Source organism: Clarias gariepinus, chromosome 8 (genome assembly GCF_024256425.1).
Source record: "Clarias gariepinus isolate MV-2021 ecotype Netherlands chromosome 8, CGAR_prim_01v2, whole genome shotgun sequence".
Classification (NCBI taxonomy): Eukaryota; Metazoa; Chordata; class Actinopteri; order Siluriformes; family Clariidae; genus Clarias; species Clarias gariepinus.
This window is the reverse complement of record NC_071107.1, coordinates 19,929,084-19,946,815: the sequence shown is the minus strand read 5'-3', so window position 1 is coordinate 19,946,815 and position 17,732 is coordinate 19,929,084. Positions and strand designations below refer to the sequence as shown.

Below are 17,732 nucleotides of genomic sequence, written 5' to 3'. Positions count from 1 at the left end.
TTCTGAATTCATGACGCAGTCCCGCCCTACACAAATATTTGCTTTAAGGGTGCCACTTAAACGATAAGGCCATGACAGATTAAATTCATTAAAAATGGTTGTCTAATGTAAATGTCCAAGTTAAGAAATGTCACAATTAGAAAACCTGTTCATCATGTAAAGATATACTTTCAAGTGATTGTGCATTGCACATGCTTTGGTATACACAAATTAACTTAAACCAGTTCTTGTGTTAGTAGTCAACATAAAAAAAAGAGTTTCATACTTTTAAGAGTTTTATTGGATTTGAGTATTGCAAGTATTGTAGTAAAAGACCCATTCCCATGATAGGTTCTAGTTGGTCTAGTAATAAAAAAAATTCAAATAAATAAATACCAAAAGGAAAATAACCCTATAATTGTTTTTTCTCAGTAGCCTAAGTATAGTCAAGCAAGTCTATCCAGTGTTTACAGATTACAGCTTATGTGTGCAAAGAACCAATATCATTATTAAGAAGTTTCAATAGATTCTACCCAGGTTTTGATTCCCATAGTGTGATGAAAATTCCTTTCAAGTTGATACGATGAGCCAAGACACTTTTTTCAATTGTAAGACCTAAGCACATCCTAAACAACTGCAATCTCAATTGAGATTCAAGGAGTAAATCAACAGATATAGCTGTCAAAAAAACAGATTTCAAATGGACATGGAGTAGATTTACAGTAACATGTTGTTATGAAGTTCCTGGTGATGGACCAAAAAGGCTCTTCTCAGCACTGACTCATAAGTGTCTTATTACACTTGCGTTAATTTGCTTATGGGAATAGACTACACAATATCAGGAATAATGCGCGATGAGTAACATCAAGTCTACTGCAATGTGTTGCAAAAGTTTTGCAGTTACCACATCTGGTCTAAGCTTACATATTATGTCATTATAGTGATTGTTTGCTGGCTCTCTTTTATTCCCTTAATAAACTACATTAATTGTCACAAATCATCCATACATTTTAAAAATGTATATTGTGCTAATTATCGTACTTTACTGTACAAGTAAATCTTATGTAAAGTCCATGAAAAAAATCGGTGATATGGGATTGTCATGTTAATATCACTAAATTATAAACATTCCTGTTAGAAAAATTATAAATATGAAATGCCTAAGTGTAAAAGCGGCCACATTGCTAAATCAATCTAGTATGGAAGTGAATCACCTATGAGCAGAATTACAGGAATTGAAGGTTGTTTGTTTTTGCTTTCATGCCCACTCTTATAAGAACATGAGATTCTATGATTCTTTTTAATGATTCCATTAACTGATGAAAATCCACAGTGGTGTCAGAAACTATCATATATTTGTTTATAGGGGAAAAGGGGTTTAATTAAAAAGTGCTTTAATGATCCTACTTTTAGTTATTGTTAGAAAACCAATAACCATGAACCCTTGGCTGGATTTAAAAGGTTCACCAGCAGATGCCTGATCATGTACAATTCATTATTCATAATTATAAAGAGACCTATAAAATTGTGGGACTTTCAGTTGACTTTTAAATGGGTACTAAGTAGTCATAAACAGAGATTAATAATGTATCTGAGCACTTTATGAAGATACATCAGTGTTCCGGTAAGCTAATCCTGCTTTTGAGTTTCTTGTTAGATATATTAATAGTTGAACAATAAATGTATTATTCCAAATGTCTTTGAGTTTGCCGGTTTTTCTAGTTAGGATCTTCCTCTTAAGTATTATAGAATTATTAGAGCTATATCATTTGATTAGTCTCGGTTTTGTTTATGTCACTGGTTCTCAACCCCAGTCCTGATGGACCAGGCACTCCACACATTGTAGTGTTTTCCCTGCTCTCACACACCTACTTCAGTTCCGAAGAGGCTGTTAATTGGGCTGATTAGTTAAATCAGGTGTGTTGGGAGCTGATAAAACACTCAGGTCAGGTTGTTGTCCAGGGCTGGAGTTAAAAACCACTGGTCTATATTATGTAGATAAATTGGTTCACACCCAGATCCTGTCTGCTCATCTATCAGACATTCAGACAATCTTGTGGAACTAATTAAAGGACAAAGACTAAATCACAATCTCTTGATGGTAGTCTAACATGTGATATAATACTTAAATAAAGCGGTAAATACTTAAACAATAAATTACTTCACTTTAAAATGTATTACATATCTGTATGTTTATTTGTCAAAACAAATTTATTTGTTAAGATCGCAAAACCATAATTTTATTTCAATTAGTTTTTAACTCATATGATTCTTATTAAGTTTTTCACTTATTTTGGTTTGACTGTCATCTGTCACGCTCTGCAGAGGTATCACGTATCAGTCCTAGGACAATGGAGGACAATTAGAATTTTGCAAAATACTGCTATTGTGTTCACACACCCTTTACTGACTGTCAGGCATGTTAGTCATTATTTACCTTTGTAGTTTGATCGACTTGACCCATTTACATATTTAAATCACTGATTACATATAATTTCTGTTTATGTATTGATAAGAGGTAGCCACTTTGTTCCACTGGAATATGCAAGCAGGAATATGCAAAAGGAAACTTAAAAATTTGGCTTAAAATACCTTAAAACTTAACATCTAAACATACGCAGGCTCTGCCACTGCTCAGTAATTATGGTACTGTAGTATGGGTTTTATGCTAATCTTTTGCAGGTGTTGACAATAAGCCCCAGAAATCTAAAAATCCTTTCACAATACTGCAGACACACCTATTCTAGACTGCACATTAAATTATATGTGATGGTGTGCACGCCTACAGCAAAGCCACACCCACTTTACTGCAGACACACCCAGCACACTCACAAACACTGCAGCCAATGCCTCAACAGCGCTGTGCAATGATGCTGTTTACAAGGTCAAAGCTAAAGTTTCTTCTAAAACACACACACACGCACACACACACACACACACACGCACGCACACAAACACACACACACACACGCACGCACGCACGCACACAAACACACACACACACACACACACAAGCACACAAACAATGAGTCACTGCAGTGCAAGAATCAGGATATATTGCCAGGCAGGAGTGCTAAGGGCTGGATCAGGGATAAAAATAGCAGGCATAAAGCAAGCTAGAGGGTAAGGCTGAGCAATAGAAAGAGAGACAGGGAGAGGCAAAGTGATGATGCCCACCCGCAGCTGGTGCATGCCAGTTGGGGAATGCCAGATGAAAACAGTCACACATTGTGGCTGTTTTCTAAAGAGAGCACTCAAGCCTGGAGTCCAGTGATGTCTGGCCCAAAAATATGCTGCGTCTGCTCAGGCTGCTTCCGTCCACTCCTTCTGGAGCTGCAGAAGTCGCAGCCTCTTCTTCACTCTTGCTTACTGATGATGTGCAGAGAGGGAGAGAATGAGCAGGAAACAGTCAGTCTGTGAGGCTAGTGAGTGAAGGAGAGAGTGAGCGATGATGCGCTGAATCCACGCTAGGTAACAGTGCACTCTGCGATGATGCTCTGGTCTCCACTGCTGCAAAGTAAATACAGGCTCCCATGCAGTACATAAGTTGGGGGTGGGCTGTTTTGGCTGTGGATTTCTTCTTTAACTCCTCCCATCTTTAACCCCCAACTCCACCCACCTTATTAGCTAGACCAACAGGGAGAAATACACCCAGGACAGTCCGGGACAACGGATTTGTCAAGACAGTAAAAAAAAAAACCCAGGCCACCTCCCAAAGTCCTTAAAGCTCAAAGCACACAAATTGGCTGTATAATTGAATTTGAAACTACACAGTACATGATTTCATGTATCCTAGACAAGAAGACAGAGTTTAGGATGCAAAACATCATGTGACTTGAAGCAAATGAGATAAGTGCAGGAATGGCTGACAAATTTAATGGGTTTTATGACCTGTAAAATGACACGCAATGCTAAGGTAAATAATTTCTAAAGTTCTATGGCATCCAATGATTGTTATACCTGCATGAAATTTTGGTGTAAGTCCACTTTTTTTCTGGCTTATTCCAGTTGAGAATGGACTAAGATGGCAACAATATGCTAAATGATTTAGGACTAAGAGTGATCTCATAAAAGCGTATGATGTCAACCTCAGCTCAGACCACTGCAGAGGACACACACAACAGGAGACAACACAGTAACCATTTTGTTCTCCTTCAGAATAAAGAGCATCTTGCATTTTTATTTCATGCACTTTCAATAAATGTCATTAAATGTAGTTCATATTTAAAATTATTTATTTCTTTTTTATATATTAAACTGAGTCATGCCATCTTCTTCTGACTCTGCATTGCCGGCAGGGAGTGGCAAGATGATGCTGCATTAGCTCCTGGCCCAAGCCCAAAAAATCCACATCACAATCCATTAAGGTAGTTCAGAAAAACATCCTTCTACCTGCTCCATCTTTTCTCTGACTACCACACATTCCGTGTTCCACTGCTAACACTGTAAAAAAGTAAAATTTAAACAACTAGTAATGTTAATTTTGTATATTGTTTAGTTTGAAGTACATTTTGTTTACTTTGTATTGGATGTTTAGATGCCAGGAAAGACAAGCACACATATAATGTATCACTGGTGAACAGATGAATCAGCAAAAAAAAAGAAAAAAATACCAGTCATAAATCTATCCTATTATATGGGCCCATAACTAAATAACTAAATCAATCAATCAATCAATCAATCAATCAATCAATCAATCAATCAATCAAACACTCACTCACTCACTCACTCACTCACTCACTCACCCACCCACCCACTCACTCACTCACTCACTAACTAACTAACTAACTAACTAACTAACTAACTCACTAACTAACTATACATTTTATCCTGTGTGGGACTGCAGAAGGCCTGGAGCCAATCCCAGGTAAGTTGGGGCACAATGCGGGGTAAACCCTGAAGTGCCAATCCATCACACAAGTGCCAAACACATTTACACACAAAAAGCATGTTTTTGAACTGTTGAAGGAAACTGGAGTACCTTGAAGAAACCCACCAAGAACAGGTAACATGCAAACTCGATAATGGGATTTGCAAGGGTTAACCACTATGCCACTGTGCTGGTAAATATTAAAACTGATACGGTTTAAATTAATTTGAAGCAGCATCTGTGAAAAAGTTTGAGTCAGTTACAAGAAGTGTGAAGTTCAGTTTCTTTCATGGTGATGCCACTTCACAGTCAAATTAAATTCATTCTGAAAATCAGTTTTAATAACTAAGTGTGCATATAAAAAAAGAAACTTGGTATTTGCTCCACAGATAAACGGGAATAGAAGAACTACTACTACTACTAATAATAATATAATTGCAGAGCATTAAACACACATTTACAAGACATGTTTCTTATATGTAATATGATATCTGAAAGTGCATGTACAAGGATTAATGGAGAGTAAGATGACATAAATAAAAAGCTAATGATATGACAGCAAAGGTACTATGAATCACATGATATCTCGTCTGATTTGAGATGGAACAAGTCAACTGTTGTAAAGCAACAGCATTTGGTGTTGGTTTTTGTTGCCTTTCATTGATGGAAGCAGTTTAAACAGTGAGTGTCCAGGGTGAAATGGATCAAAGATGATCTTTCCTTTGTACCGCTTGTTTCGGGCAGATTGTGGCTGATCGATGGAAGAAAGACATTTTCCGCTAAGCAGATGATGTGATGCACGTTTTGAGTGTCCTCTTTGTTAGCTCCATTGTAGCAGATAGTCATAATGATGTAAGAATGGACTCCACAATTATAGTGTTGCTCTGGATCAGTACTGCCTGAGGCAATGTGAGCTTCTTAAATTGTCTCAGGAAAAGCATCCTATGTTGTGCCTTTTCAACTGTAGTGCATGTGTTGATGTCTGACTTGAGATCTTTGGAGATTATGGTACAACGGAATATACTACTGTACATGACTACCTGACTGTATTATTGTTGATCCATGTGAATCAAGCCTGTAACATTGGTCTTGTCTATGAGGTGTCAATGGTATACAAAGGGTGGAGAAAAGGAGAGAGCACACAGCCCTGTCCTTGTCTGACACAGCTTTCTTATACATAATAGACTAAACATATCCACCACACTCTCTTTAGAGTAAATGTTTTATAGAAAGCTGCTAAAGCCATAGTGAAATAATAATAATTACTTAAAGGATCAGCTGAGATTTCCAAATTTTAAATGGAGTTGCTTACAATCATAATGCACTTCTTGTGAATCAAACTGTTGTTATAATGTTGTAAATAATAAATATATACTTGGTGCTATGCATGTAATCTGTGTCCCTGGCCAGATGGTGTTTGTATAACACATTTTTGCAGATTTTGCAGAAAAACTGCAGTTTCCTGCAAGAACTTGCAGACACACACAAAAAAAAAACAGGCAAAGCTTATTTGCTGTATATGGCAATATCTTACAGATCACATACATACTCTGTAAATTTAAATCCTTATGCAAGACAAAGGTTTTGTGTAGATTCTACACAAATGCTTAAGTCTATCAACTGACATAAGACATTTATGTTTACTTTACACAATCACTTATGAGCTTAATGGAAATTAATTTTTATGTTCACTTTGCTTAAACTTATGTCCATAAAACAAGATATTTTTGTTGGGGGTTTAAATTTCACCTCCAGTATGTGTGAGAGGAGACTCTGCTCTTCCCAGTTTTGGAGGGTTTTAGTCTGATGATGGTCAATGCGTTGTAGGCTGGTTATTGTTTTCAAATTGCCCACCTTAAACTGGTGACCTCTGGGTTGGCAAATCATTCAGGGTTTCCCTTGTCTCATGCCCAAATTCCCCTAAAATAGGTTCCAGGCCTCCACCACCCATGCCACCCAGCACAGAATAAACAGCATGGAAAATGAATTAATTTTATGTTTTATTCACATCTATACTGATGAATCATCATTAAAATGTACACAAAACCCTGTGTTTAAAAATCACATTCTATTTAATAGTGGAATTAAAAACTATTTGTTGTATTAACATACAGTTAGTGTCAGGTGTATTAACAACTTTCATATTCAATGAGTAATATTGTTTGTTCATTAGACCGCAATGCAGCTTCAGTTCACTAAATCTATTCAGTCTGAGTTTAAATAAATTGCCTCCGAAATTGTTTTTTTTAAAGAATTTTGTTTTTTAAGTATTTTATTATTTGATTTGTACACCAGACGTACCATCTGTGATGAAGACACTACATAATATTAGAATACGGTAACAAAGTACAAGATGATTCTATACATTTGTATTTATATGTGCATCGATTTAAATTATTATGTAAAAAATAGAATGTCATGAGGATATAAGTTGAAACAACACAGTTATATGATTTCATATTAGAACAGTTTTTTAATTTACCATATAATAGTTCTAATAATAATAATAATAATAATAATAATAATAATTTAATTCCACATTATGTGTAGTTTTATAGTATTGGCCTTTGTGTGCTATACAGCTTGCTGTTCCTAGAGAACTATTCATTCCACAACTGTCCAAAAAAAAATGTCCAATGTCCAAGACAACATGGACATTGCCTCCAAGGCGACAGTGCTAACCACTGTTAACACCCAGTGTTGTTACCATCTATTATCACCAGCTGTGAATGCTTCTCATCCAATCAGATCGCCAAGTCAGAACTTGGAGGGAATGCTCTGTTTAATATTATTGTACCATTCATAAATTATGTGTGAATTTGTAAATTACATGTAGCAGCTATTACAACTTTTCTGACGATACTAATCTTTTTCCCCAAGGGATACCACATAGTCTCTCTATTTTGGTTTGTCACTATTGTAGGTATCACCTGCTTTATTTTCAGGCAATTCTGTTGATTTACAAAGCTTTTATATGTTTTGGAGTATTTTATTTTTCTATTTTTACCTGACCTATAAAGCGAGTCGGATCCTGATGGTTTGGTGCATCTTTGCAAATTCTTCCTTGTGGTAATTTTGTGATCAGCCTAAATAGAAGGACCTGCATATTGTTCATTATATACCTTCAATGTGACTAAAGGTTTTTCAATAACAGTATATTGCAGTGTATCTTGTTTGTTTTATTCTAGGAGATCAGTGAGCCATTTTTGTGCCAACCTGAGGAAATATCTTGTTGCAAGATCAAATGACAGCCCTCTTTTATTCTCTTACCAGGGGGAGCCAAATGTGGCTCCAAAGTTCCTGAAACATGAAATAGGATGCCTAACGCTATTAATCACAATAGGGTGCCATTAGCTTTTGAAAGCCAACAACGACAAAATAATAATAATAATAATAATAATAATAATAATAATAATAAATTTAAAATGTTATCAAACTTGATGGTAAAAAAGATTTGATTTACACTGCCTCGCCCAAAAAAATGCATGCTCTAATATTTCACTGAGCCTCCTTTATCTTTAAATAATTACAACCTTATGGAACATTATAATTTTTAACCAAGTTCTTGTATTGATCATAGGAGAATCAAACCACTACTTAAAGTCTCTCCATTGCATCCCAACGACTTTTAATTGAGTTATGGTCTGGATGGTTCTGGCCAATCACATGTGAAAATGACTCATCACTTCACACACTTTCCTTCTTTCCCTGACGCACCCATCGCTCTGGAATAGGGTAAGTCTGGACCATCAGACCACATGACCTTTTCCAATTGCTCCAAAGTCCAATCTTTATGCCCCCTACCAAATGGAAGCCTTTTTCTGATTAGTCTCTCTAACAAGTGGTTTTTTATTGCCACACAGTTTAGTCCCAATCATGTGAGGCTCATCATAGTATGTGTGTGTGTAAATGCTGTTCTCTGACCACATTTCTTCCCTAAAGGACAGTTTAGCAATATACTTATTTTTCTTCACTTTGCCCTTTGTACAATTATTCAATCAAAGACCCTTAAATATTTGCTTATATAAATCTAAACACTGACATTTTTCTGACCAGCCAGTGTATACATAAGAAGAATTCTTTGAATGCCAAACAACCTTTGGATTCAGTTTTCCTTTACCATTATCTCTATGACCTAATGTTCAATCTGGATTCTAGTATCAAGTTAAGCTAAGCATGCTTGTATCCTCTTATTTTGAAGGTATAAATAATCTGATCATGTTTCAGTATCATTGTATCAATACCTATGTTTTTAGACAATATAAATAGAAGTGCTGCAAATGTAACATGTTTTAATATGCTATTTTATGGGTTAAAAAAAAGTATGCATGCAGTATATACTGCACCAGAAATTGAGATTGCTTTTCACATTTTTTTTATTGTTCTCATACATAATCTCATATGATGTTATTTCATATGTAATACTTTATTTAAAATGTCTGCTGGTACCTCCTTTTCCCCCCATTTCCATGACATTTACTTTAACAATACATACCTCACCTTTCTTTAGTCCCAATAGCTGGAGGTGTGAATATAATGATTTAAGAAAAATTAAGTGCATAAAAAAACACACAAAAAAATCTGCCATGCATGACTACACATGGTTTTGGACAAACTCCAGGATTTGGTAAGCTAACTGAAAAAAACAAACCATAGTTGAACTGAATCATATCAGGCACGGGTAAACCTTGTGGAAAAGTGGAATTACACACATACAGGCACCTGCATGCTTTTATTACACAGACTCTTAAAAACAAAAAGGCTAATGTACAACCCTGAAGGTGCCTTTAGCCTTCCTCTAAAAGAACAGTTAAAGTTTTTTTGTAGGTTCTCCTTCCCTTCACAAATGGTCTGCTAATTAGAGATTTTCAAGTGGAGTCCTGTTAGGAGGCAAACTTGTTTGTCCAAAAGCCCTAAATTATCCTTTTGTTTTAAGAGTGTAGAATACTTAACTGTCTGTAAATTATTTGGATCAAACCCAAGTTACGTTTTTGAAACATATTGTCACCATCTAGAGGTGACAATATGTTACTGTTTTAACAAAAGCATATATACCAGATACATTACATTATTTCATTTATACTGACTTTACATTGATTTTGTTTTCATTGTAAATGTGATCTTTTCACTGGAAAATTATGTTGAATGCATTAAACAAATGTCATTGCTTGAGGTTGTGCTTATACTCCAAATGAAGGTCATGGGCTGTGAATTATTGATAAAACAACACTATTGTTTCTCTTTACATTTAGGCATTTGGCAGACGCTCTTATCCAGAGCGACTTACATTTTTTTTTTTTTTTTTTTTTTTTATCTCATTATACATCTGAGCAGTTGAGGGTTAAGGGCCTTGCTCAAGGGCCCAACAGTGGCAACTTGGTGGTTGTGGGGTTTGAACCTGGGATCTTCCGAACCGTAGTCCAATGCCTTAACCACTGAGCTACCCCTGGCCCAATGCCTTAACCACTGAGCTACCCTCTTTAATAACCAGCCCTTTGTGATCTAAAACGTGTAGCTTTAGGTTTAGAGACAGAAAGAAAAAAACCTTTCTGAAAGTCATTTACCTACTTCCTCTTCCATGGAAAAGGATAATACAAAAAACTATTACAGAATACATGGAACACATAAGAGTCCAAAGCAAGGTAAATTTATTCATTTTTGCTATACACCAAGGGCATTTAGGCTTGAAATCAAAAGATGAGCATGATACGTTATATCAGAATTTAATTTCCTAATATTTACATTTGGATAGCCATCTAAGATCATACGTTCCTTGGTGACAGACTATACACTTTTTAAGGGAAAACAAATTATTGGACAGACAGTCTTTCAGTAAACTGAACAGCATATAATATTAGGACACTGGGTAACAGTTTTCACAAGGCTCACAAAAATGTGTAAAGTCAAACAAAAGGTTTGTTTAATCTACAGTAGATGTAAAGGTTAGTAAACAAAAGCTGGAATCCTGATTCATCATCTAATATTTATCTTGTGATTTTACATTTAAATGTCTTCCCTGTATTGCATGGAGGTATTATATATACTACATACTATACTACAGCAGTATATATGTGAACACTTAACAAATGGACTTTGTTGGACATTACAAAAAAAGAAAAAATAAGTGAAAAAAAAATTCATGGCACCTGTATGTAAAGATGTTTTAACTGTTTGTCAGGGGGGAAAAGTACACTTTATTAAACATGTATCTTCCATGTGAACCCATTAAAAACACTGCGAGATACAGTACTGTTATTAAAAAATCTTTAGTTACATTGAAGATATATAATTAACAGCATATATGTCCTTCTATTTAGGCTGATAACAAAATTACCACCACACCAATAGGAATAGGAATCTCCTTGAACTAGATGAATGTAGTTTTGTGTACTGCACAATAATAGACCCTGTGGCTACCTACTAGCTAGGTGCTTTCTGTCCCATTTCCATCCAGCTCTTCCACAGCAGTAAGCCTTGACTCTTCCCCTTAGTGACTAAGAAGCGAGGTAGTTTATAACCATTGAATTGTCCCACACCATCATCTCTGCCCATAGCCAACAGCATTGTCACATTTCCTACAAAAGAAATCAGAGAGACAAAATTTAAATGCATTATACACACACACACGGGTTTTTACACACACACACACACACACACATTATGTTCTGGCCGATAATATTGAGTGGGTCTTGCTTTTTCTGTCAAAATTCAATTTAATTCAATTTTTCTTTTTTTTAGAAAAAAAAGGAAAGAAAATATTTGGAAGTGTGTATGGGTGAAAAAAATGTGTCTAGATGATGTCTCTGATGAGCAAGCCAAGGGTGATGGCGACGTTGGCAAGGAAAAACTCCCTGAGATGGCAATAGGAAGAAACCTTGAGAGGAACCAGACTCAACAGGGAACCCATCCTCATCTGGGTGATAACAGATAGAAATAACATCATGTGTGTTGTGCAGGTGAAAGTTTAAAACAGGTCATGTCATGTAAATTGTGAGGCCTCTATGGATCAGACTTGGTTGTCCAGCACATCCCACAGATGCTCAATTAGACTGAGATCTAAAGAATCCGGAGATCTTGTCAACACCTCAAACTCAATGTTCTGTTTCTTAATCCATTCTTAAAAACATTTTTGCAGCGGGGCAGGGAGCATTATTCGTTTAAAAATGGCCACCGGCATCAGGAAATACCGTTTCCATGAAGGAGTGCACTTGGTCAGAAAAAATGAACTGTACAGTTGAAAACAGAAGTTTGCATACGCCTTTACCGGAAACATTTAAACTCAGTTTTTTTTTACAATTCCTGACATTTAATCCTAGTAAAAAAATACTGTCTTAGGTCTGGTAGGATCACTACTTTATTTTAAGAATGTAAAATGTCGAAATAACAGTATTTGAGAGATGCTACTGGCCTCTTTCAGCTTGCATTTTAAACAATGGCTTCACCGGCCTTTCAGGTTTAATTGATATAGGACTTGTTTTACTACGGCTATAAATATGTTTGTTCCCGTTTCCATCTAGTGTCTTCACATGGTTCTTTGTTTTTGTTCTGGGATTAATTTGTATTTTTTATACCAAAGTACTTTCACATTTAGGAGACAAAATTAATCTCCTTTCTTAGTGGTATGATGTCTGCGTGGTCTCATGCTGTTTAGAGTTGCATGGTATTGTTTTTACAGATGACCGCGGTAACTTCAAGCATACGGAAATGGCTCTCAAGGATAAGATTTCAGCAGTTTCAGTGTTAACATTAATAATCAGAATGGAGAAAACATGTGATCTCGATGATTCTGACCATACAATGAACTGCACACACAGTCACAGGGAGCATAGAGCTTCATAAGTCAGTGTGTCAAAAGTGACATTGCGCATCAAGATTTCATCCCCAGCAACAGTCAATAGCAAATTCTACAGCCAGGTTTTAAGGCGTCTGAGAGAGAACCCCATAGCGAAAGTGACCGGATCAATGGCACATAAATCTCGAAACATTTACACCACCTCGTAGTGTCCCTAATAAAGTGCAAAATGAATGTAGACATCAAAGCCATCTGCAAGATTAGCGCATGCAACCAAAGGGTACAATCTAAGAAAAGGGTGAAATATGTTACCTGTGTTGTATGACGTCAGTGCTTTTCCGGCCAGACTGTTAATAATATTTGTCACAACCACCTTGGCATGAAGTCCAGCATGGTAGGCCATCTTTGGTTCATTCACGTTAGCACAGTCCCCAACAGCATATATATCTTCAAAGCCCTCCACCTGCATGTGCTTATTCACTTTCAGGGCTCCATTCTGTGCCAGAGACCCAGCTGAAGCATGAGTAGATACATAGCAAACAGAATGAAATGGATGGATATATCAATTTTAACACTAGAAATGTGTGTCAGAATATATCTGTTACATCTACATTTAACAATTAAGCATTAAAATATACATAAATGCAGAGATTTATAAATCCAGCTAGAAACCTCTGTAGACCAACTAAGAAGGCCAATGGTGACCACTGTATTTATTCCCATTTTTACAACTGTGTTAAGACCACTGGTCAACATTCACACTCATGTTACATAAATGCCACATTTATAGAAAATCTCATTTATCTGGGTATTTACTTATTTACTGACCTAAACTGGACCTGTATGCATCTGAATTGATCTTATTCCCTGTACAGAAAATAATAAGGTCAACAGTAAACTGCTCGTTCTTATCCGTCTTTATCATTTTGCCCTTCACATTCAGTTCCAGCTCATCAAGGTTTGAAACTTTCTGTCCTGAAAATGAAAAAAAATAATTAAATGAATTTTGGACTAACCAATTATGCTGTAAACATTTAAAGACCAAGACCAAATCTGCCAAAAAAAATTAATAAATAATAATAATAATAATAATAAGAAGAATAAATATTATTAGGACACACCTTCTAATTCATTGGTTTCTTCCTGTTTTTAATTTCTTTTAACATTGTAAAACAATGCTGAATATAAAATATGCAATAATCTCCTTTGAACAGTTGGTATTGTGTCTGCTGCTTATGCTCTGCAAAGCCTTCATAAAGACTCTAATCTGAGATGCTGTTAATTGGTGATTTTTAAGGCTGGTAACTTGAAATAACTTCTTCCCTGCAGCAGAGGTACGTTTTTGTCTTGTTTGCCTGGGATGGTCTTTATGAGAGCCAGTTCCATGATGGTGCTTGATGGGTTTTGCAGGAGAACTTGACAAAACTGTTCTTGCAAGAACTACACCAGAACAACTGACTTTTGTGTCTTAAAATAACAACTGACTGTTAATTTTCCTGGATTGTTCTAGAATGTAAAAATACTACTACAATAATAATAATAATAATAATAATAATAACTAAACAAAACCATTGAATTATAAGGTAAGTCCAAACTTTTGACTAGTACTGTAGTTTGAATGTATTGGAAATATATAAATGTCATCATAAAGATTTACCTAAAAATAACTCCACTCCTTTCTCGAGTAGTACCTGTTTGGCCTCTTCTCTTACACTGGAAAGCAGCTCTGAATCAGCTAGGGTATCACGTGAGTGAACAAGAATAACCTGCATAATAATACAAATTTTAATTAATAATAAAAATCCTTAATTTGTATTTCTAGTTATTAAAATGCTCCGTAAAAGCAGTTTCTTAAACAAGTATAATTACCCTCTTGTTTGGATATTCTGTCCTGATCTCAGCAGCCATTTCCACCCCGGTGGATCCACCACCAACTACGAGCACTGAGTCAGCTGCCTGGACCTGAGAAAGGACATTATACTGAATTGTCTTCCTGTTTAGACAAATCCTGTTTTGTTGATAACATGATAAGACATGTTTGTAACCCTCCAGAAAAGGAGAAATTTAGTATGACAGTTAAAAGTTCCACCTCTTTTACAATATCTTCATATTTCTTTATGGCTTTCTGGTACGTATCCACATTGCTGCATTTCCCAGGAAAAGGTCCATCTGACCCAGTACAGAGAATCAGGTGTGAATATCTTACTTCCTATAAAAAGTTACACATTGTTTAGATTTTAATACCAATATTGCAAGATAGTTACTTATTTTTAAGAAGCATCAGTAAATACCTTTCCATTGTCGAGCACAACAAATTTTTCTGTAGTGTCTATTTGTGTCACACGGCCCTGAAGGAAATTCAGGCCAAATGTTTTTTTGTAAGGGATAAAGGTTTGCTGGGCAAAGCCTGTGTAAATAAAAAGCAGTGACTGTTACACATAAAAAAAATACCCAAAAGAAATGCTACATATATTTAAAATCACTTTAGTAAGAATACATTATTTCAAAATGTGTTATGCTGACATACCACTTTGAACTGAAGCGCGCAGTGATGCAACATTGTGATGAAATGCATCTAAAGGGTTAATCAAGATAAAGGGTACCCCGTGACTTTTAAGATGCATGCCAGCTGCAATGCCACCAAACCCACCACCAACAATTACCACATGAACCTTCTCATCAATGGACAACTGGCCTCCCATAGTGTAAATCTGAAATGAATAAAAATACATTAATGCCCCTATCTAAATACAAGAACAAAATATTTGATCATCCTTTTTTGGGCTACATATTGCCACACTATTGATTCATATTGTGGGGCAATTTGCTTTAAGCCCACCACGTCTCAGAGATCGAGGATGACATACATCTAGACTCTGGAACCTAGGTGGGAAAATGAACTTTCTCTAGATGTCCGTACAGCTAAGACTCATGCAATATTTAAACGATGACTTAAGACATATCTGTTTCTTCACTACTTGGGTGAACCCCCCCAAAACACAAACAAAAATTCCCAACAGTGTTTGACTGGTACTTAGTTTGCAACTTAGTAAACCAGTGTAAGAATCTATCCAATTATGGAAACTTAAGCACTTTTTTATAGTCATTCTGGATAAGAGCGTTTGCCAAGTGCCTTAATGTAAAATGTAAACCTATTCCTATACCTAGGGTTCATACACTACAATGCTTCAGCAAGTCAAAACCTGAATTTTACCTAAGTGACTTAGATCTGTTTATTTAAAATGTTGCACAACATAAAAATGAGATTTTAAAATTGGATTTAAGGCAGCTCATATTCGGCATATGAGCCACATAAACAGGATCTCAGAAAATCTAAAAACAGGTCCCTCATGTGAACATTCAAGTTACGAACTTTCAAAGATGAGAACATGTGGTCAAGCATGTTCAATTGCGTTAGTTAGATCACATGTCCACCATACATTGCCACGTGCGTGCAGCTTGCATCCTAGGATGTCCGGAAGCAAGTGTAAACGTTGCTTGTTCTTTTAACATGAATCATTCAACCATCATGGAACATGTTAGTTTTATACTGTGTACAGCCAACTGTGTTAGTATCCAAGTACCTAACCAATATTCGTTGGAATTCATTATTAAGAAATAGCTCTCGGAACGGAACTCATTTGAAGGTTGGGGACTTACTGTTCTTTCATTCTCTATTTTAATTAAAATTGCAACTTGCTGGTGCACCTCGTGTACAGTTACTTAACTCCCCTCCGGTACATTTAATCATTATGTACATGTAGAGACAGTATATTCATATTGTTTTACAATATTTTTTAACTCATTGATGCACCTAAATGTGAAGTGTTTCAGATTCACACTGTATATATATATATATATATATATATATATATATATATATAATATAATATGACTGTAAACAGTGTATCTGATATATACACTTAAATATCAGTCAGTGTGCATTTTGGTCATCAGTGAAAAGGATGCCAATGGATAACTTTCAGTAGTTATTTTTTATTATGCTTTTATTCCCTACATTTTAGATTACTGGGCTAGCATAAACATTGACAGTACACAGTCCTCTGTTGGTGCTTTCCCCTTCTAGTAGAATTCAGGTTTATTTAGTTTGTACTATGCATCGTTTTCTTTCAGATTCCTGCACAACAAAACATTTCCAGAGACATGCAGCTTGGTTGAGAAAATGGCTCAGAGTGGCTCTTTGCAGCTTTCACTTTGTTCTGTTTATTTATATTTAACAGGTTAATTAAAAATTGTTCTTCTCTTGAAATAATACACTTCGTAACTCACCCTCAGATATTAAATTACTTGTACCCTAAACAAGTTCAGCCCCAAACCTCATCTGCTCTAAAAGAAAGCAGCAGGAAGTGCAGCTACACTATAGTTCCGCCTTCGTGCTCTAGAATTGGCTCATCTGTGGAGATCTAACCAATCATAGATCAGAATAAATTCTTACAACCAATCATAACGGGGAAAACAGGATTCGCCAGAAAGACTAGCAAATCATACAGCAACTATTAAGCACGACGTTGTCCTTTTCTTTTTTAATGTTCTCTTTAAAACTAATCTCACTGCTGATCTGCTGATCATTTAGTTAATTGTCATTGGTGCATTATGGCTTTAGCTCTCTCCAGCATGGCGGAAATCGCAGTCTATTCCACATAGCTTTGGTAAAGAAGTAGAGTACCAGGAACTGCTGCGAATATATTATTACTCCGTGCAGGAACAGTCCACAAATGACCGATAACTGTTGAATTAAATGCTTGCTGGTACTTCTGTCATTTTATGGCTACTGCTGACAGACTCGAAAATCACCTCGCAAGTCATTAAGTGTAACCTAGTTTAACTGGTTGTTAGACCAAGCCCTTACAAATAAACCATTTGTCCACTTGAACAGTATAGTAAAAGTCCCATAAGACAGTGTAACCTACTGTTAAAATGTTTATCTTTCACACCACTAAGTAGTAAACAATGAATCACACCAACCTTAAAGTTACAATCAGTGTGATTCCCCGACACGCATCGTATACGACGTGTTGTGAATTAGACAGCAGACGCAGATTAGGTAACGATGATCCTGCCCGATTTTAT

At 35.9% G+C, this 17,732-nt stretch overlaps 1 protein-coding gene across 1 annotated transcript; it reads right to left on the bottom strand.

Moving 5' to 3' along the window:
* Positions 1-10,480: 10,480 nt before the first annotated feature.
* Positions 10,481-17,732, bottom strand: aifm2 (apoptosis inducing factor mitochondria associated 2). Its single transcript, XM_053501400.1, has 9 exons — positions 17,628-17,732; positions 15,169-15,352; positions 14,933-15,048; positions 14,731-14,850; positions 14,511-14,603; positions 14,299-14,407; positions 13,470-13,616; positions 12,954-13,154; positions 10,481-11,424 (listed from the first exon to the last, which is right to left on the bottom strand). The coding sequence occupies exons 2-9, from the start codon at positions 15,341-15,343 to the stop codon at positions 11,270-11,272; spliced, it is 1,116 nt and encodes a 371-aa protein (XP_053357375.1). The 5' UTR covers positions 15,344-15,352; positions 17,628-17,732; the 3' UTR covers positions 10,481-11,269.

Excerpts from the sequence above, each read along its gene's own strand:
- aifm2 (XM_053501400.1), bottom strand. The coding sequence starts at position 15,343 with ATGGGAGGCCAGTTGTCCATTGATGAGAAGGTTCATGTGGTAATTGTT. Across the intron at positions 14,604-14,730 it reads ATGAAGATATTGTAAAAGAG|GTCCAGGCAGCTGACTCAGT; the intron begins GTGGAACTTTTA and ends GTCCTTTCTCAG. Across the intron at positions 11,425-12,953 it reads ACTGACGTCATACAACACAG|GAAATGTGACAATGCTGTTG; the intron begins GTAACATATTTC and ends TTTCTTTTGTAG.